The sequence below is a fragment of the Salmo salar genome, chromosome 13 (genome assembly GCF_965601325.2).
Source record: "Salmo salar chromosome 13, fSalSal1, whole genome shotgun sequence".
NCBI lineage: Eukaryota > Metazoa > Chordata > Actinopteri > Salmoniformes > Salmonidae > Salmo > Salmo salar.
Genome location: NC_138303.1, coordinates 94547897 through 94575708, shown reverse-complemented (window position 1 = coordinate 94575708; position 27812 = coordinate 94547897). Strand labels below are relative to the sequence as shown.

Here is a 27812-nt window from a genome sequence, read left to right as displayed (position 1 = left end):
TACCAGTAATGATGTATTCCCAGAACATGATATCCCCTAAAACTTAAATTAGCCATGTACTTAGATGTATTATTTCAGATCACGAAACACATGTCTTCGCCAGTACAGATATGAAGTATGAGGGTTGCTACATCACTGAATCTCATGTGTATCATCATCGTCTAACATGGCCTGAGTGTTTGATATTTCCTTGTTGCCTTATTACACTTGCTACATTACAGACAGCTGTGAGATGGGGTCTATTTTCCTTTTCATTAGAGTTAAAAGACTCCTTAATGTAGCGTTGTGGTGACAGAATGAGAGGACATGTGAACCAGGCGCTTTGCTGCTCTTTCAACAACTTTTACAGCTTGGGTGGTGTAGCATGGCGGACGTGTGAAGTGTTTCCCCTACATCTGTCATGTAGCTGTAGGACTATGATACTCACAGCTATGGAACACACTGGAAGAGTGGCGCTGAGCTTTCCGCAACCAAGCAATATGGCCTCTCCGCTCAGCAGCTTCACAGCTCTTCCTATATGGGGTGACTGTACTGCAGCACCAGAGGTTTGGTTATTTTTACTACTTTTCTTATTCAAACAGAACTGATTCTATATGACCCAAGTGAATCGTTCTGAGAGGGCTAAATTAATCATCTGTAAAGATTGACTGAAGTGGTCTCTGATGTCTTTAACTTATTAAATGAAAGCCAAGCATACAAATCATTTCTTCACATTTATGGAAATTCCAAGGAATTTCCAATACACATTTCCACCACCACCTGTTAGGGACAGTGTTTTAATCACAGATTACAAGGTACCCATTGGCCTCCTTGCAAATAGAGCCTAAAAAGTGTTTGAGCAGCACTTAATTGCTGTAACAGCTCTCCAGAGAACTTATTCAAACGTATCCTTTACTATACTGCACACTACCTCCATACAATGCCAATTCAAGGCTTTGTCACACCCATGGGCATTTAGTGAGTAATTAAATAAGAGGTAGTCTTTTAGTTTGATTTAAACATCTTGACTGGACCCATATTGACTGGGGGTTAAAAGTCAGGGTCTCATTGGCTGTCCCTGAGGAGGACAAACTGCTTCTAACGCCTTTAACCTTGGTGAGATGAATGTCCGTCCCTAATACTCCCTAATTGTCACTGAGACACTGGGGGTTTTCCCTCTCAATCCCGCTCCAGTGTCTTTATGTCCATCCAGGGCCACTGTATTGTGTTTCTGACCAAACCTTTTCCCCAACTGTGTATGTAGTACTTCACACACTGCATCAAATTATACTGTGCTTGACGAGACACACATACAAAGAGATATATAACGTGCAAACTAAACAAGTCAGAGTGATAAATCTCAACAGCGTCATCATTCATAACGTCCCTGCATTCCTGAGAAGGCCCCAGGGACAATGACAGGGCAGTTATGTATAGCATAAACAGAGCAGGCCAAACTCAGAGACAGTTTAAAGTTCTACCAGGTTCATCGGCTCTCAGCCATGAAAAACTATACTTGTTTATTTATTCGGTGCATAGAGAAAGAAACATTTCTGACAAGGCAATGACTCGTAACTGCTAAACGTAAGTGGTGTTGCATTTGGGTAATGGTCCAAGAGGAAATATGTTTTTTCCGTAATGCATTCACGTAATCGTTTTATATTTCCCTGAAATGTGCCTTAAATACAGAGTTTCAGACAGAATCAACGAAGTCACATGCAAACTCTGTGATCCTTAAAAAAGACACGCGAGAGCACTTCTGTTGTGGCCTTACATTAACTAGCAGAGTACCCCGTACAGTAAAACCTACAGGAAGGAGTCATACAGCAGTCTGTAGCAGCACTTCTGTCGTGGCCTTACATTAACTAGCAGAGTACCCCGTACAGTAAAACCTACAGGAAGGAGTCATACAGCAGTCTGTAGCAGCACTTCTGTCGTGGCCTTACATTAACTAGCAGAGTACCCCGTACAGTAAAACCTACAGGAAGGAGTCATACAGCAGTCTGTAGCAGCACTTCTGTCGTGGCCTTACATTAACTAGCAGAGTACCCCGTACAGTAAAACCTACAGGAAGGAGTCATACAGCAGTCTGTAGCAGCACTTCTGTCGTGGCCTTACATTAACTAGCAGAGTACCCCGTACAGTAAAACCTACAGGAAGGAGTCATACAGCAGTCTGTAGCAGCACTTCTGTCGTGGCCTTACATTAACTAGCAGAGTACCCCGTACAGTAAAACCTACAGGAAGGAGTCATACAGCAGTCTGTAGCAGCACTTCTGTCGTGGCCTTACATTAACTAGCAGAGTACCCCGTACAGTAAAACCTACAGGAAGGAGTCATACAGCAGTCTGTAGCAGCACTCAGTTCTACTCTGTGCTGTTAAACTACTGCTGTTTGATTTATAGATTTTGATCCCCATTAACTGTTAAAGAAAATACAGATCACTAATGGACAAGAACACTACCCATATTTAAACTAAGAACACTGCGACTAAAGAAAAATACGACTATTTAAAAAATAATAAGAAAGAGAAAATAAATAATATAAAAAAATGAATAATATTAATCTCAAACATTCAAGAACAATGTGTGTGTTTGTGTGTGTGTGTGTGTGTGTGTGTGTGTGTGTGTGTGTGTGTGTGTGTGTGTGTGTGTGTGTGTGTGTGTGTGTGTGTGTGTGTGTGTGTGTGTGGTGTGTCTTCAGAGTCCATGTTGTTCCTTGAGGTGTTGTTTAATCAGATTTTTTTTTAAACTGATTTTATTGTTTGCCTGAGTTACCTGAGGTGGAAGAGAATTCCATGTAGTCGTTGCTCTATGTAGTACTGACATATGTGTGTATGTGGTTGTGTGTGTGTGTGTCAGTGTTCATTTTGGCACTCTTTTTTTACATTAAATCTAGTGTTAGTAATTTTGGCTAAAATATAATTAAGTCTTAGTCACATTTTTGTCATTTGAATAATGATTTAGTCAAGTTTGTCAAAATGATGAAAACAGTGGGACATTTTAGTCAACTAAATGCCCTTTCAATTTAGTCACATCACATTTGTATTGACTCATTAACCTATAGTAAACATACATCACTCACTTCCATGTGCACAAACATACAGTACATAGCCTTGTCCTACCAACATAATATCCTATTCTCTTCCAAGCAGCAGAAATATGACAAACATATATAAGAATATAATATAACATCTGGACAGCCTACATAGATATTACACATTACCTATAAAACAAACAGACACACCCAAGCGCAGAGAGAGAGAGAGAGAGAGAGAGAGAGAGAGAGAGAGAGAGAGTGAGTGAGTGAGTGAGAGAGAGAGATGGAGAAAGAGAGAGAGAGAGATGTTTTGGGATGAGTTGGACCACAGAGTGAAAAAAAAGGAGCCAACAAGTGCTCAGCATATGTGGGAACTCCTTCAAGACTGTTGGAAAAGCATTCCCCATGAAGCTGGTTGAGAGAATGCCAAGAGTGTGCAAAGCTGTGACCAAGGCAAAGGGTAGATACTTTGAAGAATCTCAAATATAAAATACATGATTCCATATGTGTTATTTCATAGTTTTGATGTCTTCACTATTATTCTACAATGTAGAACATAGTACAAATAAAGAAAAACCCTTGAATGAGTAGGTGTGTCCAAACTTGTGACTGGTAGTGTAAGTGAAAGTCTCTCAGGCCACAGTACTTGCCTAGAGAGTTCTCAGCTATACTTTTCGTGGCTGTTTATTTACCACCACAAACAGATGCTGGCACTAAGACTGCACTCAGTCAGCTGTATAAGGAAATAAGCAAACAGGAAACCACTCACCCAGAGGCGGCGCTCCTAGTGGCCGGAGACTTTAATGCAGGGAAACTTAAATCAGTTCTACCAAATCCCTATCAACATGTTAAATGTGCAACCAGAGGGAAAAAAATTCTAGATCACCTGTACTCCACACACAGAGACGCGTACAAAGCTCTCCCTCACCCTCCATTTGGTAAATCCGATCACAACTCTATCCTCCTGATTCCTGCTTACAAGCTAAAATTAAAGCAGGAAGCACCCGTGACTCAGTCTATAAAAAAGTGGTCAGATGAAGCAGATGCTAAACTACAGGATTGTTTTGCTAGCACAGACTGGAACATGTTCTGGGATTCTTCTGATGACATTGAGGAATACACCACATCAGTCACTGGCTTTATCAATAAGTGCATCGAGGACATCGTCCCCACAGTGACTGTACGTACATACCCCAACCAGAAGCCATGGATTACAGGCAACATTGGCACTGAGCTAAAGGGTAGAGCTGCCGTTTTCAAGGTGCGGGACTCTAACCCGGAAGCTTACAAGAAATCCCGCTATGCCCTACGACGAACCATCAAACAGGCAAAGCATCAATACAGGGCTAAGGTTGAATCATACTACACCGGCTCCGACGCTCGTCGGATGTGGCAGGGCTTGCAAACTATTACAGACCACAAAGGGAAACACAGCCGCGAGCTGCCCAGTGACACGAGCCTACCAGACGAGCTAAATCACTTCTATGCTCGCTTCGAGGCAAGCAACACTGAGGCATGCATGAGAGCATCAGCTGTTCCGGATGACTGTGTGATCACGCTCTCCGTAGCCGACGTGAGTAAGACCTTCAAACAGGTCAACATACACAAGGCTGCGGGGCCAGACAGATTACCAGGACGTGTGCTCCGGGTATGTACTGACCAACTGGTAGGTGTCTTCACTGACATTTTCAACATGTCCCTGATTGAGTCTGTAATACCAATATCAATTAGACCACCATAGTCCCTGTGCCCAAGAACACAAAGGCAACCTGCCTAAATGACTACAGACCCGTAGCACTCACGTCCGTAGCCATGAGGTGCTTTGAAAGGCTGGTCATGGCTCACATCAACACCATTATCCCAGAAACCCTAGACCCACTCTAATTTGCATACCGCTCAAACAGATCCACAGATGATGCAATCTCTATTGCACTCCACACTGCCCTTTCCCACCTGGACAAAAGGAACACCTATGTGAGAATGCTATTCATTGACTATAGCTCAGCGTTCAACACCATAGTACCCTCAAAGCTCATCACTAAGCTAAGGAACCTGGGACTAAACACCTCCCTCTGCAACTGGATTCTGGACTTCCTGATGGGCCGCCCCCAGGTGGTAAGGGTAGGTAGCAACACATCTGCCACGCTGATCCTCAACACTGGAGCTCCCCAGGGGTGCATTCTCAGTCCCCTCCTGTACTCCCTGTTCACCCACGACTGCATGGCCAGGCACGACTTCAACATCATCATTAAGTTTGCAGACAACACAACAGTGGTAGGCCTGATCACCGACAACGACGAGACAGCCTATAGGGAGGAGGTCATAGACCTGGCCGGGTGGTGCCAGAATAACAACCTATCCCTCAATGTAACCAAGACTAAAGAGATGCTTGTGGACTACAGGAAAAGGAGCACCGAGCACGCCCCCATTCTCATCGACGGGGCTGTAGTGGAACAGGTTGAGAGCTTCAAGTTCCTTGGTGTCCACATCAACAACAAACTAGAATGGTTCAAACACACCAAGACAGTCGTGAAGAGGGCACGACAAAGCCTATTCCCCCTCAGGAAACTAAAAAAATTTGTCATGGGTCCTGAGAGCCTCAAAAGGTTCTACAGCTGCAACATCGAGTGCATCCTGACCGGTTGCATCACTGCCTGGTACGGCAATTGCTCGGCCTCCGACCACAAGGCACTTCAGAGGGTAGTGTGTACGGCCCAGTACATCACTGGGGCTAAGCTGCCTGCCACCCAGGACTTCTACACCAGGCGGTGTCAGAGGAAGGCCCTACAAATTGCCACCCCAGTCATAGACTGTTCTCTCTACTACCGCATGGCAAGCGGTACCGGAGTGCCAAGTCTAGGACAAAAAGGTTTCTCAACAGTTTTTACCCCCAAGCCATAAGACTCCTGAACAGGTAACCAAATGGTTACCCGGACTATTTGCATTGTGTGCCCCCCCCCCCCCCCCTTTACGCTGCTGCTACTCTCTGTTTATCATATATGCATAGTCACTTTAACCATACCTACATGTACATACTACCTCAATAAGCCTGACTAACCGGTGTCTGTATATAGCCTTGCTACTATTATTTTCAAATGTCTTTTTATTGTTGTTTTATTTCTTTACTTATCTACACACACACACACACACACACACACACACACACACACACACACACACACACACCTTTTTTTCGCACTATTGGTTAGAGCATGTAAGTAAGCATTTCACTGTAAGGTCTACACCTGTTGTATTCGGCGCACGAGACAAATAAACTTTGATTTGATTTGACCATGGTGCTACCGTACAGAGTGCTGTTAAGGTGTTTTAATCAATAACTTGGTGATGTGAATATATTTAGTATAGTTTTATCTAAAAAGGAAAACATTTTAATGTTGGTCCTCCTTTCCTCCTCTGAGGAGCCTCCACTGTTCCTTATTCAACATGTCAAAGAGGCATGTTTGTTCTAAAAAGCATATTCCTGGACTCCCGAGTGGCGCAGCGGTCTAAGGCACTGCATCTCAGTGCTTGAGGCTTCACTACAGGCCTGGGTTTGATCCCATGTTACAAATGGCTTCTGGGTTAAGCGGGAGGGTGTTAAGAAGCGGTTTGGCGGGTCATGTTTCAGAAGACACATGAATCGACCTCTGCCTATCCTAAGCCCGTTGGGGAGTTGCAGTGATGAGACAAGATCGTAATTGGAAATCCTGAAAAAGGTGGTCAAATACAAATAATTATATAAAATCAAAAGTATATTCCTATCTGAATGTTCCAATGCACGATAGAAAGTAAAAAACGTAGCGCCGATGTTATAGGTCATATCTTTTGAATGCTAAGGGCTAGAATCAAGCTGTGTTCTCTGAGGAAAAGAGGGAGACTTGCCTACGTTGGCTACAGAACATGGCTATGAAATTCAGTGGGGAAAGTGGGAGGGTTGAGCGAGACTACAAATTCAAAGACAGACTACTTTTCTATACTCAAAGAAGAGAAGAACATAGCTTGACTATTGTTTTACTATTAAACTCAATGTTATTGTTTCTAATTTCATAAAGCAGCTTGTGTTTCATAACCAGGAAAAGGGTAGCTAACTAGAATGCTGGTGGTGACGGGTTAGCTACGGGGAAACAAGAGAATCGACTGTGTAACGTGTATAATCGCAGGCGGAGCTAGAGCCGAGCCTGTCTGCCGACACTCATCGCTTGCTCCTCCGCAGCTCACCAGCTGATGTAGGCTGTGTGCTGGGTGTGTGTCCTTCCCACTGCTGAACAGAACTGCGCTGTGCATTTGTGCTGCTCATATTAATTGTCCTTATAACTGAACATTTCTCAATCTCTCCAAAAACTATTTTGCAGTCCATATTATAGTCACAGAGATAATTTTGTCTCATTTTAGTCATTTCCGTTTAGTTATAGTTTTTTCTGTAAATATTTAGTCAGTCGTCAATTGCCATCGAAAAATTGGTCTGTGACGAATATTTTTGTCACCATTTTTTATAACGAAATGAACACTGGTGTGTGTGTGTATGAGTTTGTGCGCTGCCTCTTACTTCTGCAGGGTGAGGTTGAGGTTGTCAGTGCAGGCTTTGATCTTGTTCTGGGCCTCCAGGTGGTTCATGCCGTTGGTGGCGATTCCGTCGATAGACAGAACTACATCTCCCACACTCATTTTGGCTTTGGCTGCCTTGCCCCCATCGGTCAGCTGTAAAGACACACAAAACCAAACATACAGGTTGAAATAAAACTAAAATAAACATATACTGTACGCTTGCATTCATTTACTAAAACACTATAAAATTACAGTAGTCCGTCACTATCCCAGGACTGGGAAACTCTATGCTATATTGAGCATAGCTTAGTGTATTTAACCTCCATGCCCTGGAGACTCCCAGTGTCTACTGTATCAGACTCTAAAGACTGATATACAGAATCTCTTTTCATTCATCCTCCTTAAAACAACTTTCTTAAACAAACATTCAGTATGCATGAATTCATTTCAAACTGTCCATTCAACTCTATTTGTTCAGCTCTCTTACCACAGAAAATCTGACAAAAGGCTAAGAAGGACTGATCAACCCCGCAAAGCAAACCCCATGAATAAAAACAGGAACTGATCATTGTGAAATTATGAAACTACACAATAAAATATAGATGCATTATTTTATATTGGCCAAGCAGCACTGTGTTCTCTCCCTGTGGTGTCGTATGTAACCTTGGTTATGTAACACAGGCCTTTTCTCTCTCTTTATGATGCTGGCCACTTATCAGCTGGGCCCAAAATAGACCAGGCAAACTATCCTGGGACACAAAGTCAGACAGACAGGCCCTTTACACATGCTGTGTGTACAGTCAGACAGACAGACAGACAGACAGACAGACAGACAGACAGACAGACAGACAGACAGACAGACAGACAGACAGACAGACAGACAGACAGACAGACAGACAGACAGACAGACAGACAGACAGACAGACAGACAGACAGACCCTCTACACATGCTGTGTGTGCAGTCAGTCAGACAGACAGACAGGCCCTTTACACATGCTGTGTGTACAGTCAGTCAGACAGACAGACAGGCCCTTTACACATGCTGTGTGTGCAGTCAGTCAGACAGACAGACAGGCCCTTTACACATGCTGTGTGTACAGTCAGTCAGACAGACAGACAGGCCCTCTACACATGCTGTTTGTGCAGTCAGAGAGACAGACAGACAGGCCCTCTACACATGCTGTGTGTGCAGTCAGTCAGACAGACAGACAGGCCCTTTACACATGCTGTGTGTACAGTCAGTCAGACAGACAGACAGGCCCTCTACACATGCTGTGTGTACAGTCAGAGAGACAGACAGGCCCTCTACACATTCTGTGTGTACAGTCAGACAGACAGACAGGCCCTTTACACATGCTGTGTGTACAGTCAGAGAGAGAAACAGACAAACAGGCCCTCTACACATGCTGTGAATACAGACAGCCAGGCCCTCTACACATGCTGTGTGTGCAGTCAGACAGACTGACAGACAGGCCCTCTTTGATCTGAGAAGGAGGGAAGCATGTCATATATCTGTCCGGACAGCTAATGATTTGACTATGTAGGTCCTAGGTGGCATGCATGTCTCTGACTTCTAAATAAAACAGTGGATTGAAGTAGAACACATTCCAACACATTCCACTAGGGACTAATGCACTCTATGTTCTTCTAACCCACTTGGCTTTGATTTAGAAAGAAAGGTATCCCAAGGTAAAGACAGGCCGAGGGCCATAACCTATGATTAGAGGTGCTTATGATGAAGAGGTTCCCATGAAGTTACAATCTCCTGACAAAGCCCCAGTTTACTGTAACGGCCTAAAGCAGGGGTGTAACGGCCTAAAGCAGGGGTGTAATGGCCTAAAGCAGGGGTGTAAAGGCCTAAAGCAGGGGTGTAACGGCCTAAAGCAGGGGTGTAACGGCCTAAAGCAGGGGTGTAATGGCCTAAAGCAGGGGTGTAACGGCCTAAAGCAGGGGTGTAACGGCCTAAAGCAGGGGTGTAACGGCCTAAAGCAGGGGTGTAACGGCCTAAAGCAGGGGTGTAACGGCCTAAAGCAGGGGTGTAACGGCCTAAAGCAGGGGTGTAACGGCCTAAAGCAGGGGTGTAACGGCCTAAAGCAGGGGTGTAATGGCCTAAAGCAGGGTTGTAACGGCCTAAAGCAGGGGTGTAACGGCCTAAAGCAGGGGTGTAATGGCCTAAAGCTCTTCACTGACGAGTCGCGGTTTTGTCTCACCAGGGGTGATGGTCGGATTCGCGTTTATCGTCGAAGGAATGAGCATTACACTGAGGCCTGCATTCTGGAGTGGGATCAATTTGGAGGTGGAGGGTCCGTCATCATTGGACTGAGCTTGTTGTCATTGCAGGCAATCTCAATGCTGTGCGTTACAGGGAAGACATCCTCCTCCCTCATGTGGTACCGTTCCTGCAGGCTCATCCTGACATGACCCTCCAGCATGACAATGCCACCAGCCATATTGCTCGTTCTGTGTGTGATTTCCTGTAGGACAGGATTGTCAGTGTTCTGCCATGGCCAGCGAAGAGCCCGGATCTCAATCCCATTGAGCACGCCTAGGACCTGTTGGATCGGAGGGTGAGGGCTAGGGACATTCCCCCCAGAAATGTCCGGGAACTTGCAGGTGCCTTGGTGGAAGAGTGGGGTAACATCACACAGCAAGAACTGTCAAATCTGGTGCAGTCCATGAGGAGGAGATGCACTGCAGTACTTAATGCAGCTGGTGGCCACACCAGATACTGACTGTTACTTTTGATTTTGACCCCCTCTTTGTTCTGGGCCGTAGTTTGCCAAACCCTGGCCTAAAGGCTAGCCATATGACTGTATTATCTAATGTACTCTATCTACGGTCAAGGTCAGACTGAGGTAGACAGTAATCTACTAGATCTCTTGATCCTCTGTGTCTACTATGTACTGAGAAAAAATTGTGTTAAATACTACTGTTTGCTTGATCAGGTCATCAGTGATAAGTTGTGATGTAGGGCCTGAGAAACGATAAGGAGGGTTGTTGCTCTTGGAGGAAGGATGTGATCTTATCGGAGCTCCAGTAATGACTTTAGCTGACTGCCTGGTCTGTTGTGTTGTGAAGGAGAGGAGAGGAACGGCTGGGGGACATAGAAACGGGTACAGTAGATCATAGTTTCAGTCTGTGTTGTTATCTATGAAAGTACAAAGCAATAAGCACTAATCGCCTGATGTCACCTTAGATCTATGTTCATTATGATGTGGGCTTGTGGGGAACGTTTCAGAAGTGGGGACTATTTAGAACAGGAACAGAGATTTTAAATAATTTTTGTATTTAAAAAAAATCTCAGTCATGAGATATACAGTAGCCTAAGAGTTTTAGGACTTACAGTAAATCGTAAACTTTAAAAACTATTAAAAAAAAAAACTAATGTACATTCCTGACAAATGCAACACTTTTTCCCTTCCCTTTGCAATACTATCCATTAGACACTAATACACAGCAAACCCACATGAGTAAACTACCACCCGTTTGTCTGACCCTGGCCAGGCGACCAGCCAGCCTGAAGCTGAATGCTGGCGCTAACACAGTAACACAGGATATGTCCTGACAGGAAGCAGCCCGACAAAACCACGACAACGGGGATGACTATCTCCCAGGTGTGTCGGGAGGCAATTACACAAGCCTGCCTGGCGTTCAGCTCGTCAATCACTCAACACTCCCCCTGTACACTCAACACCTGTGGAGACATTACACTGGCCCAAACAGAGCTCAGAACCGCCTGCATCCATAAAATAACACGGGTAGCTTTATTATGCAAGGAGCCTCACCTCTCACAGTTATGTTATATGGGTCTAAATTCCTGTGGTTTAGAAGGCACACCAATGCTAGACATACACTGAGTGCACAAAACATTAGGAACACCTTCCTAATATTAAGTTGCACCCCCGTTTGCTCTAAGAACAGGGCATGGACTCTACAAGGTGTGGAAAGCGTTCCACAGGGATGCTGCCCCATGTTGACTCTAATGCTTCCCACAGTTGTGTCAAGTTGGCTGGATGTCCATTGGGTGGTGGACCATTCTTGATACTCACGGGAAACTGTTGAGCGTAAAAAACCCAGCAGCGTTGCATTTCTTGACACAAACCGGTCCGCCTGGCACCTACTGTCTCCTCACCTTCATCTACACTGATTGTAGTGGATTTAACAAGTGACATCAATAAATCGTTCACCTGACCTGGTCAGTCTATGTCATGGAAAGAGCATAATGATTTGTACACTCAGTGTATTAATTTGACATACTAGTGTAGAGTCTGTGGGAGTCCTGCAGGCCATTATGCTGAAGCATGCCGAGACAGACAGAAGCAAGATTTTATAGAGGGTGGACCTCTCTTCTGTATCTGTCACTATTATTATAGTAAAGGTATAGTGTATCGGGTCTTAATATAGGTGGGCTAAGCTTCCTCAATTTGTGATTACATCACCAAAGATGGAGGATACCTCTCGTTGCACAGCAACAGCAGCTGTTGTTGTTTTCAGACCACCTCATCACAGAGTCTCTGAGTCACATTAGTGATTATTCAGCCAGAGGAGAGCCTCAGCCTAGACTGTCAATGAAGCCCCTATTCACTCCATTCACTGCATTGTGTGCAAGGCGGCATAAAGGCTGCAGGTTGAGCAGCATGACGCTGTGAAGACCTGAACACACAGGATGTTCTCTCCCTCTCTGGCTCCGCTGCCCAGCAATCCCTCTGATCCAGGAAGTTAGATAACCTCAGTAGGTAGAAACAAAGGAATCAAGAGCAGACTGTTCTGTACTGTACTGCCTGGAAGTCAGGAGTGCTATAGCGTAGGCTTCATTATAAGAGAGAGAGAGAGAGAGAGAGAGAGAGAGACGGGGGGAGGGGGGGAAGGGGGAAACCCCATGACACACTTTCCTAGATTCCTTGTTCTTTGTTGCAGTTTCTTTTATCAAGGAAATCATCATGTAAAACCTGCAGGAAGTACAGGAAGCATAGCTCAGGCATACTGTATGCATAGCGTAAATTCACAGGCATACTATATTTTTAAGTAGACCGGCACACACTTATGCACACACACAGCACAGTAGCCCAGTAAAACCCACAAAGCCTCGACTCATTTCTCTTTAAGACTGTTAAGTGAAACTACTTCAACTGCTCTCTGGGGTGTAATTGGTGGCCAATCTGAGGCTTGATAAATACAGTACAAACTCTATTACAGTGAGTCTAAGCATCCCTGGAGAACAGCTAGTCCAGACTCCATTCCCCAGGCCTAGGCCCAGACAAGGCCCAGACAAGACCTAGACCAGGCCAAGACCAGACCAGACGAGAGCCAGCTGACTCAGTCTGACCAACACATAACAGCCCTTCTCAGTCCCTCCAGTGCCCTGGGGTCAATGACATTGTCAACAGTAGGGTTATGGGAGGGAGCACAGCTCAGTCTAAGCACTCAACAGGATTCCAGTGTGTGGTTATGGTCAGGGAAATGTGGATGTGTGCTTGAGTAGAACAGCCATGTGAAGCGCAGCGGCAGGGGTGAAATATTTCAGTTTGGGACAGCCTTACCCTTTAGCCATCTAGGAAGAAAACAATGAGACATACCTTAGTCTATATTTGGTATGATAAATTCTCATCATCATCTCCAGAAACAGTGCTTTTAAGACAGAGGCTATGCTTCCCTTTTCTTCCTTTTAAAGCTCTGATAAAAGTATACTGTATGTGTGCTTTACTTAAGCAATAAGGCCTGAGGGGTTGTGGTATATGGCCAATATACCACGGCAAAGGGCTGTTCTTATGCACAATGCAACTCGGAGGGCCAAGAGTTCTCATTTACAACTGCGACCTGGCCAAGATAAAGCAAAGCAGTGCGACAAAAACAACAACACAGAGTTACACATAAACAATATTTAACCAGGCAAGTCAGTTAAGAACAAATTCTTATTTACAATGACGACCTAGGAACAGTGGGTTAACTGTCTTGCTCAGAACAACAGATTTTTTACCTTGTCAGCTCTGGGATTCAATCTAGCAACCTTTCGGTTACTGGCCCAATGCTCTAACCACTAGGCTACCTACCGGCCTACTCATTCAGACACCCATTGTGAACAGTCACATTTAGAGGTCGACCGATTATGATTTTTCAACGCCAATACCGATACCAATTATTGGAGGGCCAAACAATGCCGATACCAATTAATCGACAGATTTTTTTATTTTTATTTGTAATAATGACAATTACAACAATACTGAATGAACACTAATTTTAACTTAATATAATACATAAATAAAATCTATTTAGCCTCAAATAAATAATGAAACATGTTCAATTTGGTTTAAATAATGCAAAAACAAAGTGTTGGAGAAGAAAGTAAAAGTGCAATATGTGCCATGTAAGAAAGCTAACGTTTAAGTGCCTTGCTCAGAACATGGGAACATATGAAAGCTGGTGGTTCTTTTTAACATAAGTCTTCAATATTCCCAGGTAAGAAGTTTTAGGTTGTAGTTATTATAGGAATTATAGGACTATTTCTCTCTATACAATTTGTATTTCATATACCTTTGACTATTGGATGTTCTTATAGGCACTTTAGTATTGCCAGTGTAACAGTATAGCTTCCGTCCATCTCCTCGGTCCTACCTGGGCTCGAACCAGGAACACATCGACAACAGCCACACTCGAAGCAGCGTTACCCATGTAGAGCAAAGGGAACAACTACTCCAAGTCTCAGAGCGAGTGACGTTTGAAACGCTATTAGCGCGCACCCGCTAACTAGCTAGCCATTTAACATCGGTTACACCAGCCTAATCTTGGGAGTTGACAGGCTTGAAGTCATAAACAGCGCAATGCATTGTGAAGAGCTGCTGGCAAAACGCACAAAAGTGCTGTTTGAATGAATGCTTACGAGCATGCTGGTGCCTACCACCGCTCAGTCAGACTGCGCTATCAAATCATAGACTTAATTATTATATAATAAACACACAGAAATACGAGCCGTAGGTCATTAATATGGTCGAATCCGGAAACTATCATCTCGAAAACAAAAAGTTTTTTCTTTCAGTGAAATATGGAACCGGTCCGTATTTTATCTAACGGGTGGCAACCCTAAGTCTAAATATTCCTGTTACATTGCACAACTGTAACGCCCTGGCCATAGAGAGGGGTTTTTTGTTCTTTATTTTGGTTAGGCCAGGGTGTTACATTGGGTGGGCGTTCTATGTTCGTTTTCTAGGTTTTTTGTATTTCTTTGTTTTGGGCCGTGTGTGGCTCCCAATCAGGCACAGCTGAAGTTCGTTTTTGCTGATTGGGAGTCACACATAAGGAGCATGTTTTTCCTTTGGGTTTTGTGGGTAATTGTTTCTGTTGAGTGTTTTGCACCTGACAGGACTGTTTAGCTGTCAGTTTTCTCGTTTTGTTTTGTGTAGTGTTCTTTATTTAATGAAAATCATGATGAACACCAACTCCGCTGCACCTTGGTCTACTCTCTCTTCCGACAGCCGCTACAACAACCTTCAATGGTATGTCATAATTACGTAAAATTCTGGAAAATTAGTTTGCAACGAGCCAGGCAATGAACGCAAGAGCAGTGACACAATTTCATGTTAGCAGGCAATATTAACTAAATATGCAGGTTTAAAAATATATACTTGTGTATTGATTTTAAAGAAAGGCATTGATGTTTATGGTTAGGTACATTGGTGCAACGACAGTGCTTTTCTCACAAATGCGCTTGTTAAATCATCACCCGTTTGTCGAAGTAGGCTGTGATTCGATGAGAAGTTAACAGGCACCGCATCAATTATATGCAACGCAGGACACGTTAGATAAACTAGTAATATCATCACCCATGTGTAGTTAACTAGTGATTATGTTGAGATTGATAGTTTTTTATAAGATAAGTTTAATGCTAGCTAGCAACTTACCTTGGCTTCTTGCTGCCCTCGCGTAACAGGTAGTCAGCCTGCCATGCAGGCTCCTCGTGGAGTGCAATGTAAGGCAGGTGGTTAAAGCGTTGGACTAGTAACCAGAAGGTTGCAAAAACGAATCCCCCCTGAACAAGGCAGTTAACCCCCGTTCCTAGGCCGTCATTGAAAATAAGAACGTGTTCTTAATCTGACTTGCATAGTTAAATAAAGAAGAAAAAATTAAGATTTTTTGGGGGGCAAATCAGTGGCCAAAAATACCGATTACCGATTGTTATGAAAACTTTAAATCGGCCCTAATTAATCGGCCATTCCGATTAATCGGTCGACCTCTAGTCACATTATTATTTTATATAATGAGCGGCTAACAATCTATCTTGCTATGTAATAACGTAATTGTGAAATCCTAAAAGAGCTTAGCTCCTCATATGAAATAAATATGACTGACAGACCACCATTCCCCGTCCACTCAACAACAGCACAAAAGACAAACATTATTCAGTTTCAGAAGAGGCACCAGAATGCTTCTCATTACATGTGTTTGACAGATGAGAACGAGGCAGCCGTCCCAATGGATGACATATCTTCCATATTTACCTCCTCTTTGAATGTGATCTAACCACATGATGCATGCTGCTGGTTGCTGGTGTGTGGCTGTGGCGCTGGTTTCACCACAGAACTGCCTCCTCTATTACTGGCTAGTTACGGGTAATGAATGAATGTTCCAACAGGATGACACCAGAGTTCTGAGCGTTTCCGTTTACAGATGAACAAGTACTCCAGCTCTCTCTGTGGGCTGGTGACTGAACCTGAACAGTGCCACTGGGCCAGGATCAGTTAGTAGTTAACGGTTGACGTGGTATTACCAAGTTAACCCGAGGAAATGCTCTTCCCTCTGGTCTAATGAGAGGAACCATATTTGCATTCTATCTAGATGAAATCATCTCTGGTATTGGCATTGAGAGTAGTGCCCCTTTCACAGAGGAAAAATATACATCTCTATTAAGCTGTGGTTTCTGACAGTCTTCACAATGGTGCTAATTAAGAGTTCTAATGAAAATGTATGATGTGAGAGTGGTATCTCTTTATCTCCACTGTGACTCACCATACAGAGAGAGTACACCAGGACATCTTTCCTCCCCTTCAATAACCACTAATTGTATCCATGCGCATCCCATCTGTCTTTTACAAGACAATTAGCTCTTGTAATCAGATAATCAAATAATGACAACATAATCATTTAAATCTAATTCAAGACTAATAAACTGCTTGAATTAAAACGTTTACTGATCAATGCTCATATTATTATGAGGGTGATTGTAAGATTAGGCAAGCATGATAAAATAATAATGGAATAGGAACCAACAGCAGATGACTTGTTATTCTCAGAACCAGATGACAGGGGGATGGGGGTTTGGACGGAGAGTGAGTGAGGAAGATGAGTGGAGCTTTAGGAGAGCTTTGATGTGGAGAACAAAGTTTCTTATGAAGACAAAGAGCAGCAGTTGTAGATGTAGTGTTATTATTCCTTGAGTTACTGCTCTAGAAATCCTGCCAGAAACATTGTAGCTTCAGTTGGCTTCCCCTGCCCGGTGTGTAGAATTCTAGCAATCCAGATCATGTCAGAATATATTGATCAAATAATTGATTTAAACTAACTGTTAAAAAGGGGCAATATTATAAAACTCATGAAGGATGTTGTAGTTGATCTGATATGATATCTTTTATCCCAACATTTTTATACATTACATTTTAATCTTGTGTACTAACTCAACTCAGCAGGTAGCCTAGTGGTTAAGAGCGTTGGGCCAGTAACCGAGAGGTCGCTGGTTTGTATCCCCGAACCAACCAGGTGAAAAATCTGTCAATGTGCCCTGGAGCAAGGCACTTAACCCTGATTGCTCTGGATAAGAGCATCTGCTAAATGATGTAAATGTATAAATCACCAATTTTAGTATACACACCTACACCATATTTACAAGTTAGGCAGAGTGTCTGTGGTTGTAGCATTAAGGAGTCAAATTAGAGGAAGTGACTTGTGAGTGATTGGGAAATGGATGTGATGTCTGAGACAGTGTGAGGGCCTTATATGGAGTTGTTACTACAGACATAGGATCTTAATTTGAGACAGTTTGCTATAGCAGGAAAATAATCCTGCAGGGAAAATCACATCTGAAATTTCAAAATGGAAATTACAAACTCCAGAAGCCTTTTTAATCCTCAAATACAATACAAGTTTTATATCTCCGGCATTGCAGGAATGTTGTCCTGCAACATGGTGATCACATCAACATCCTACATCTGTATCAGCCTGATAGAGACAATGCAGTTTGTGACTGACTGTCCTCAAACAGAAAACGATATATTGCAAACACTGATCAACACATGGCTATTTTAAAACATCCACTGGGTCAGAGCAAATCAGATCCCTCTCTTTCATTTACCTTTACGCAGACAGTCTTATACAGAGCAGCTTACAGTAGTGAGTGTCTACATTTTTCATATTTTATTTTGTACTGGTCCCCCGTGGGAATCAAATACACAACCCTGACGTTGCAAACACCATGCTCTACCAACTGAGCCCCACGGGAACTTCACCACCATGTGAATAAAAACCTCTAACTTCTTTAAACGGCAATAAACTAAAATATGAATAGATCTAGTTACTGTGTGGAGACAAGGCAACGGCCCCAGCATGTCTATATAAAAGCTGATTAAAGGCCCTGAACCCTCTGCCTTGTAGAATCACTGGGATGAATCTGTGGAGGTAGCATTCCTCGGTCTGTGTGCTGTTCAGCTAAACCACAACCTGCTGGGCCAGTACAAGCAGGACAAATGGCCCAGAAAGAACATGGTGTGGTAGAGAGCTGAGGTGCCGGTGGCGTCTTGCCTTTTATACCACACACCTGTTACAGCCTACACAGAACGTTCTGTGGGAAAGAATACGAGAACAGGAAAACAGAGTAGAGAAGAGAGGATAGAGGACAGAAGAGAAGAAAGAAGAGAGGAGAAAGAGAGGAGAGAAGAGAGAAGAGAGCAGAGGAAGAGGTACAGTAGAAGATGATATAAAAGAAGAGAGGAGAGGATGAAAAGCTTTGAGGAAAACATCTTATTAACAGCCACTTGAACAGGGCAGGCTCTTGTCCATCCCTGTCTTTGGCTGGGTTGTCATGGTCTGGTTCCAGCCATTACCTCCTGCAATCACACTGCTGCTGAAAGCCAGGACCCATGAGATAAACTGCCGCTGGCCCAAGGCTGGCACTTTCACGACTAATGCCATGAAAACACAAACAAAACATTCCAAAAGCAAGACCAGTACTTCAGACTGAATACTGAATGCCCTACTTTGCCCTGAAACAAATTGCCATCGCGGAGTGGTGATATTAATAAATGAATTAATGACAGCAATCACCTGATTACCATATGTCAAACACAAAACAACAAATTCATAACTACAGCTGTGTGTGTGTGTGTGTGTGTGTGTGTGTAAATGTGTCCTCTTCATAAAACTGAAAACTGTCATACAGGAAATGGCAGTTTAACTCTGATTTCAGACATATTAAGCAGTATGTGTGAAACTGAAGGCCTGCTGGTGCAGCTCATGCAGACCTGTTTTCCCTCAATTGGCCACGGTAAGCAGGATGCATGGTTGGTTGGTGTGTAATAATACTGAGAGATCTGCTTCCACCAGCTCTGAAGCAAAAAGACACTGGGAGAGTTCCTGAGTACTTACAATCCTATCAAGTCCCAACCGGTAGAGAGACAAAGCCGATTGTGTGTAGTGTTACTTGATAACCATTAAACCAGGGATGGGCAACTGGCAACCCCCTTTAGAAGGCCCTCGGATATATATATTTTAACTCAGTCGGGGTCTCAACATACTGTTGCAAGTTAGAATAGTAGAATACACAGGGTGCAATATCGAAATGCGGTTGTGCATCAGCAGTTTTTCTCTTGTTATGTCACTCACTTATAGTCGCTCAATTAGCCCATGTCAGCTAACAATTTTAGATTGGTAAGTTAGTCTAGTGATGACTTCAGATTTTTGTGGGCCTCACCCCCATCAAAGTTGCCCATCCCTGCATCAAACAAGCCTTCCAATATGTCAGCCATTTACTGTACTGTGTTCATATCACTTGAAAATGAAGTTTAAACATATGATTAACTTTATATTAGAAACACATAAAACATACAAGGCTTTATGAAAGAGTTGGCTGACATCTTCTCTCAGTTCTTGTGGTGTTAGGTAGTTGTGTGATGTTAGGTAGTTGTGTGATGTTAGGTGGTGTTAGGTAGCGTAAGTTGTGTGGTGTTAGGTAGCGTGAGTTGTGTGGTGTTAGGTAGTGTGAGTTGTGTGATGTTAGGTAGCGTGAGTTGTGTGGTGTTAGGTAGTGTGAGTTGTGTGATGTTAGGTAGTGTGAGTTGTGTGATGTTAGGTAGTGTGAGTTGTGTGATGTTAGGTAGTGTGAGTTGTGTGATGTTAGGTAGTGTGAGTTGTGTGGTGTTAGGTAGTGTGAGTTGTGTGGTGTTAGGTAGTGTGAGTTGTGTGATGTTAGGTAGTGTGAGTTGTGTGATGTTAGGTAGTGTGAGTTGTGTGGTGTTAGGTAGCGTGAGTTGTGTGGTGTTAGGTAGTGTGAGTTGTGTGGTGTTAGGTAGTGTGAGTTGTGTGATGTTAGGTAGTGTGAGTTGTGTGATGTTAGGTAGTGTGAGTTGTGTGATGTTAGGTAGTGTGAGTTGTGTGGTGTTAGGTAGCGTGAGTTGTGTGGTGTTAGGTAGTGTGAGTTGTGTGATGTTAGGTAGTGTGAGTTGTGTGATGTTAGGTAGTGTGAGTTGTGTGGTGTTAGGTAGCGTTAGTTGTGTGGTGTTAGGTAGTGTGAGTTGTGTGGTGTTAGGTAGTGTGAGTTGTGTTATTTTAGGTAGCGTGAGTTGTGTGGTGTTAGGTAGCGTGAGTTGTGTGGTGTTAGGTAGTGTGAGTTGTGTGATGTTAGGTAGCGTGAGTTGTGTGATGTTAGGTAGCGTGAGTTGTGTGATGTTAGGTAGCGTGAGTTGTGTGGTGTTAGGTAGCGTGAGTTGTGTGGTGTTAGGTAGTGTGAGTTGTGTGATGTTAGGTAGCGTGAGTTGTGTGATGTGAGTTGTGTGATGTTAGGTAGTGTGAGTTGTGTGATGTTAGGTAGTGTGAGTTGTGTGATGTTAGGTAGTGTGAGTTGTGTGATGTTAGGTAGTGTGAGTTGTGTGATGTTAGGTAGTGTGAGTTGTGTGATGTTAGGTAGTGTGAGTTGTGTGATGTTAGGTAGTGTGAGTTGTGTGATGTTAGGTAGTGTGAGTTGTGTGATGTTAGGTAGTGTGAGTTGTAATAAAACAAATTCAGATTCAGATCACAGACCAACTGATTTCTCCAGAGCAGACATTCCTGTCGCCCTGCCGTCTCGTTTGTCTTCCTGGCCAATGACTTGATCTCAAACGTTTAACATTTTTAAACAAACCAAGAAGCGAAAACAGTGGAGTGAAATAAATCAAAATGGAGTGATAAGTTACTGGAACCATAGATAGAATTGTTTTACTTCGCCATGCCATCAGGGTAGATTGGAAGCAGCTGCCTGACTACACACTACTCAGACACACTGACCAAACAGATGTAATCTGGGCTGAAAAATGCATTGCATTGCTATGAAACCCACAGTTCTATTGATCTATGCATTTTGTAGATCCGATGACTAATAGGCATATTAAACATTGTTATGTCTGAAAGATGTGTGAATCTGGATTAAAGATGGATTAATTGATGTAGTTCAGGTTGTCACACCTAGTCAGCCCGTTAACAACCCTTTCCCTCCCAACACAGTACTTTATTATCCACTCTTTTTTCCATCGTGATTGACTGACTGCCATTTCCATTCCATCTGTCATTCATCCTCAGACACTGAGTGGACGTGTTGATGTGTTTCTGGCTCAGTATTCTGGCCTGTTAAAGTAGCAGCTTTAAACATTAAATACCGAAACGTCTGCTCTCACTCAACTCTCTGCTGCTGATACCCTCCTGCCAGTTCAAGGGATGGTTAGGATTTTGGGGAAATAAAAATGAAAAGATATGATTAGGTTCTCATTTTATGAGGAACACAGGACTTCAAGGCAGTCTGGTTTTATTGATAAGATCAAAGATGGACTGGCCATCACTGGCAACAGGACAACAGAGAAGAGGAGAGGAGAAGAGACTGAAACAAATCTCAGTCAAGTTAAAATGAAAACAATTTCCTCCTATCATGATGCATTTCAGTTTAATCCAGAGAGTACTAAGAATAAACACACCACCTAAACCCACAGTGGTGAGATCAAATCATTAGGGATGCAAAATTCCAGCAACTTTCAATAAATTCCCTGGTTTCCACACAATCCCAGTTGGAGGATTCCCAGAATCAGGAGGGAGTAAGCAGGAAACCCGGATCCTCCAACCAGGATAAAAAAACATTAAAAAAGGGAATATATTGAGAGTTCCTGGAATTTCGCAACCCTACAAACCATAAACTAGCTCTATGGGCGCATGTGGGATTCATGCAGGAAGACCAGACCAAGCCATTGCCTAAGGCTAGTTAAATGAGGGGTGTAAATATCACTGAGGCAGACCTAAAGACCCACTGTAGATGTGTGTTTCATAGGGTAGATATGATATCCATCCACTGTGTGTGTTGATGACGTACTGTTAGTGTCCATTAGTATCTGAATGGGTAGAAATGTAACCACACACTATTTAACAAAGCCACAACCACAAACCACTAGACCTTAAATCTAAAATATGAACAATCTGGACTTTTTTACTGTCTTCCCGCTGCGCTTCCAATCGCAATAAATCTCCATCTTCCCAGTTTGGTTCTCTCTCTCTCTCTCTCTCTCTTTCTCTCCATCTCTCCCTTTGTACCTCTCTGTATCTCTCTCTCTTTCTCTCCAATTTTACCTCTCTGTATCTCTCTCTCTTTCTCTCCATCTCTCCCTTTGTACCTCTCTGTATATCTCTCTCTCTTTCTCTCCATCTCTCCCTTTGTACCTCTCTGTATCTCTCTCTCTCCATCTCTCCCTTTGTACCTCTCTGTATCTCTCTCTTTCTGTCTCTTTTTTAATCTCCCCTGTCCCTGATCCCATCCGTAGCACAGCACAAATCACAGGCCGATAATACAGAGTTCACATGAATCCATCCACACCCTGATAACTGGCACCGATAGAGAGAGCGCTAACCATTGTGCTCTCCAACTGAATAAACCCTACTAAAGCTTTACTAGGAAGGCAGGGAGACAAGGAGAGGGAGAAGGCCAAACACACTATATTGGGTCCATATGACATACTGTACTATCAGTTTAAGGTCTTGTGAAGTCTTCAATTTCTAAGTCTTATTCTTCTTGAAGAGATTGTATTAACACGATATTACTGGAGACAGATAAAGGATAGAGAATCATTATTCATCAACTTTTTACGTTTGGGCTGTATGTCATTTGGTCTCTCTACTACGTAAACCATGATCTGTCTTTATGGTTTCCTGAAATACCAGAGGGTGTTTTGGTGGTTTTAATTTATTTTCTCTGGACTGGGATTCTGGTGAAAGCTCAGTTCTATGTCAAACAAGGGCAGGACAGCTCTCCACCATTTGAGTAAAGTTCACTTTATTCCCATTAATCTAAAATAGACATTAAAATAGTTGAGTTACTAAATGGCCCAGGAACCCACATTAGCTCTGCTCTGTGTAGAGTAGTTGGCATTCAATCTCTCTGCAATGATAATTCTCATGTTTTGGGGCTCAGGGTTCTAGAATGAATCCCATGCACAATCCTGAACTGGTATAACTCACACTAATGATCAGTGTTATATAAAAGTACTACTACACTCAAGGAAGTACAAATTCAGAGCAACATGAACTGTGTGTTTAATAACAGACTGAGGTTTCATGAGAAAATCAGAAAACCCCCAGCAAATGTCTATAAAGAAGATTGACCAGACAGAATATACCGTAAATTCCGGACTATAAGCCGCAACTTTTTTCCCACGCTTTGAACATCGCGGCTTAAACAATGACGCGGCTAATATATGGATTTTTCCCGCTTTCCCCAAAAAAACACATTCTGTGATGTGCTCAGTTTTTTGGCGGCGTGAAGCTTTCATTAGACCAATGAAATTGCCGAACGGGTTAAGGTCAAACAACTTTTTGGTTTACTGTTTAGATTAAATTGAGCGCTCTCAAACTTCCCATCATTCTGATTACGGTAGTCATTTTGTCACCCTCATCATGGCAAAGACACGGAGAAATGCATATGATGCAGCTTTCAAGTTGAAGGCGATTGATCTGGCTGTTGGAAAAGGAAATAGAGCTGCTGCACGGGAGCTTGGTCTTAATGAGTCGATGATAAGACATTGGAAACAGCAGCGTGAGGAATTGACTCAGTGCAAAAAGACAACTAAAGCTTACTGCAAATGTTTTAATTTTTGTTACAAGCCGTGTTTCGTTAAAGCCTATTTATTTTTGTTACAAGCCGTGTTTCGTTAAAGCCTATTTATTTTTGTTACAAGCCGTGTTTCGTTAAAGCCTATTTATTTTTGTTACAAGCCGTGTTTCGTTAAAGCCTATTTATTTTTGTTACAAACCGTGTTTCGTTAAAGCCTATTTATTTTTGTTACAAGCTGTGTTTCGTTAAAGCCTATTTTGTCACGTCCTGGCCAGTATAAGGGTTAATTGTCATTTTAGTTTGGTCAGGACGTGGCAGAGGGTATTTGTTTTATGTGGTTCAGGGTGGTGTGTTAGTTAGGAGGGCGTTTGATTTATTATTTCCGGGTTTTGAGTTATGGTCTATGTTGATGTATTTCTATGTGTAGTCTGGTTGATCTGTTTCTATGTTGAGTTAATTGGGGTGGACTTCCAATTGAAGTCAGCTGTGTGGTGTTGCCTTTGATTGGAAGTCCTATATTAGTTGGGTGTGTTTGTCTGTGTATTTGTGGGAGATTGTTTAGTGTGTGTAAACCTAACAGGACTGTCAGTGTATCGTGCGTTCGTTTTTGTTATTTTGTATGTTCATTTTGGAATTTATTAAAAGTTCAAAATGAACCATCTCAACTCTGCTGCATATTGGTCCTCATTTTCCGATGATGATTTCGCCATATCGTCCTCCGACGAAGAAATCCCTGACATATTTATTTTTGTTACAAGCCGTGTTTCGTTAAAGCCTGTGTAAAGTTCATTTGTTTCAATGTACCGGTAGGCACCTGCGGCTTATAGACATGTGCGGCTTATTTATGTTCAAAATAATACTTTTTTCTAAATTCAGTGGGTGCGGCTTATGTTCAGGTGCGCTTAATAGTTCGGAAATTACGGTACTGTAGATGTTTACTGTGACATCACAGAGCTCTGTGAGAAATGATCCAGACCAAAGGAACTGCTCTGTCGACCAATAACAACAGCTTTTACTGGGCCAAAGTCAGCACTGCTGAAAATAGCTAATGTGGTTCCTGCACTCATAGAATTGACCCCAAAGTATTCATCTCAAAAACTGAAATAATTATTTCTCTCTAAATCATGTCACTATTCAGATGCCAAATCCATATAACCCCAAGTGACTACAATACCCTGTGAGTGAGCCTCACAGAAACTAATGGTTTACTGGGAAAAGCCTGGACAATCATCGAACACAACCTGATACCTGCTGATAGCTTGACCTGAAAAACTTTTACTGCGGTGGGTTTACTCACTGAACTATCAATCAATGACAACTACAGATAACTGTATGTCGCCTTAATTCTAATAATTTGATTAAGTAAGGAAATTCACAGAGTTTGTGTTGCCTAGCGAGTAAAATATGTAATTCCATGTATAGGGCATAAGGCTTAACAATGTTACTGATTTAGAAAGATTACTTCACATACTATTAGTCTTAGGGCCACAACTGACTGTGAAACCTGAGATTCTGATGAAGCATTAATGTTTTGAATGGGGTTCATTTTAATCACAGCTCTCATCTGCTACCTTAACCCTGCACTTTGAAATGTGAAATGTGATGGAATAGTATTTCTCTGTGTAGTGCAGGCCTTATTCCTCCTCTCATAAGAAACAGAGACATAGGCTGACATTAAAACACACACCCTATGTCCAGTAATGGCATGACATTTCAACAGCTATAGATTCCACTCCATGCTGGAATGGAATGACATAAGCAACACCATAATAAAACATGGGGGTAGAGATAGCAACACCATAATAAGACATGGGGGTAGAGATAGCAACACCATAATAAGACATGGGGGTAGAGATCGCAACACCATAATAAGACATGGGGGTAGAGATCGCAACACCATAAAAAGACATGGGGGTAGAGATAGCAACACCATAATAAGACATGGGGGTAGAGATCGCAACACCATAATAAGATATGGGGGGTAGAGATAGAAACACCATAATAAGACATGGGGGTAGAGATAGCAACACCATAATATGACATGGGGGTAGCGATAGCAACACCATAATAAGACATAGGGGGTAGAGATAGCAACACCATAATGAGAGATGGGGGGTAGATATAGCAACAGGTTAAATATAGGTTACATACACATATTTGGCAGATGTTATTGCGGGTGTAGCCAAATGCGTGTAAATAAATGCTTGTTCAAAGAGGTGTGCGGGGGGGGATGGAGAGAGAGAAAGAGAGCGAGAGAGAGAGAGAGAAGAAAAAATATACTGTGCTAGTGTGCTGAGCCTCGTCTAACCTACAGTAAACAGTGAGCAGACATGTAAATCAGTCTCGCCATCGTTTAGCCTGCAGGAGAAACAAGAGTTCTGTACCCTCTGTGACTGGATTAATGATCCATATGCTCAATGGATGTGGTCATTGAATGAAAGCTGAGCTGATGTTACCTAAAAAGGAGTGTTGTAGCAGGAGAATTCACAGATTAGTGACACCGACACTCAGACACCAAGAATACTGTACTGTTCCCATACTCTGCAAATCACGAATGGAACACTTAATTTGACAGCATACTTGTCAGCATCATATTCAGTTGCATACTGTTATTCAGTACACACTGTACAGTGCATTTGGAAAGTATTCAGACCCATTTTTCCACATTTTGCTACGTTACAGCCTTATTCTAAAATTGAATAAATGTATGTTTTTCCTCATCAATCTACACACAATACCCCATAATGACAAAAGCGAAAACAGATTTTAGAAATGTTTGCAAATGTATTAAAACTTTAAAACAGAACTACCTTATTTACATAAGTATTCAGAACCTTCGCTATGCGACTCAAAATTCAGCTCAGGTGCATCCTGTTTCCATTGATCACCCTTGAGATATTTCTACAACTTGATTGGAGTCCACCTGTGGTAAATGCAATGGATTGGACATGATTTGGAAAGGTCCCACAGTTGATAGTGCATGTCAGAGCAAAAGCAAGCCATAAGGTCGAAGGAATTGTCCGTAGAGAGCAGAGACAGGATTGTGTCAAAGCACAGATCTGGGGAAGGGTACCTAAAAATGTCTGCAGCATTGAAGGTCCCCAAGAACACAGTGGCCTCCATCATTCTTAAATGGATGTAGTTTGGAACCACCTTGACTCTTCTTAGAGCTAGCCGTCTGGCCAAACTGAGCAATCGGGGGAAAAGGGCCTTGGTCAGGGAGGTGACCAAGAACCCGATGGTCACTCTGACAGAGCTCCAGAGTTCCTCTGTGGCGATGGGAGAACCTTCCAGAAGGACAACCATCTCTGCAGCACTCCACCAATCAGGCCTTTATGGTAGAGTGGCCAGATGGAAGCCACTCCTCAGTAAAAGGCACATGACAGCCCACTTGGAGTTTGCCAAAAGGCACCTAAAGGACTCTCAGACCATGAGAAAAAAGATTCTCTGGTCTGATGAAACCAAGAATGAACTCTTTGGCCTGAATGCCAAGTGTCACATCTGGAGGAAATCTGGTACCATCCCTACGGTGAAGTATGGTGGTGGCAGCATCATGCTGTGGGTATGTTTTTCAGCGGCAGGGACTGGGAGACTAGTCAGGATCGAGGGACAGATGAACGGAGCAAAGTACAGAGAGATCCTTCATGAAAACCGGCTCCAGAGTGCTTAGGACCTCAGACTGGGGCGAACTTTTACCTTCCAACAGGACAACAACCCTAAGCACACAGCCAAGACAAAGCAGGAGTGGTTTCGGGATAAGTCTCTGAATGTCCTTGAGTGGCCCAGCCAGAGCCCGGACTTGAACCCTGAAAATAGCTGTGCAGCAACGCTCCCCATCCAACCTGACAGAGCTTGAGAGGATCCGCAGAGAAGAATGGAAGAAACTCCCCAAATACAGGTGTGCCAAGCTTGTAGCGTCATACCCACAA

General features: G+C 43.0%; 1 protein-coding gene across 3 annotated transcripts in view; it reads right to left on the bottom strand.

The window, feature by feature from the left end:
- The window catches only part of LOC106568185 (PDZ and LIM domain protein 5), a 108938-nt gene that overhangs the window by 50053 nt on the left and 31073 nt on the right, over nucleotides 1-27812 (bottom strand). For all 3 annotated transcript variants that reach the window (XM_014138300.3, XM_014138301.3, XM_014138302.3), the window contains exon 3: nucleotides 7564-7715. In XM_014138300.3, coding sequence (XP_013993775.1) covers nucleotides 7564-7715 — 152 coding nt within the window. The remainder of the gene's footprint in view (nucleotides 1-7563; nucleotides 7716-27812) is intronic.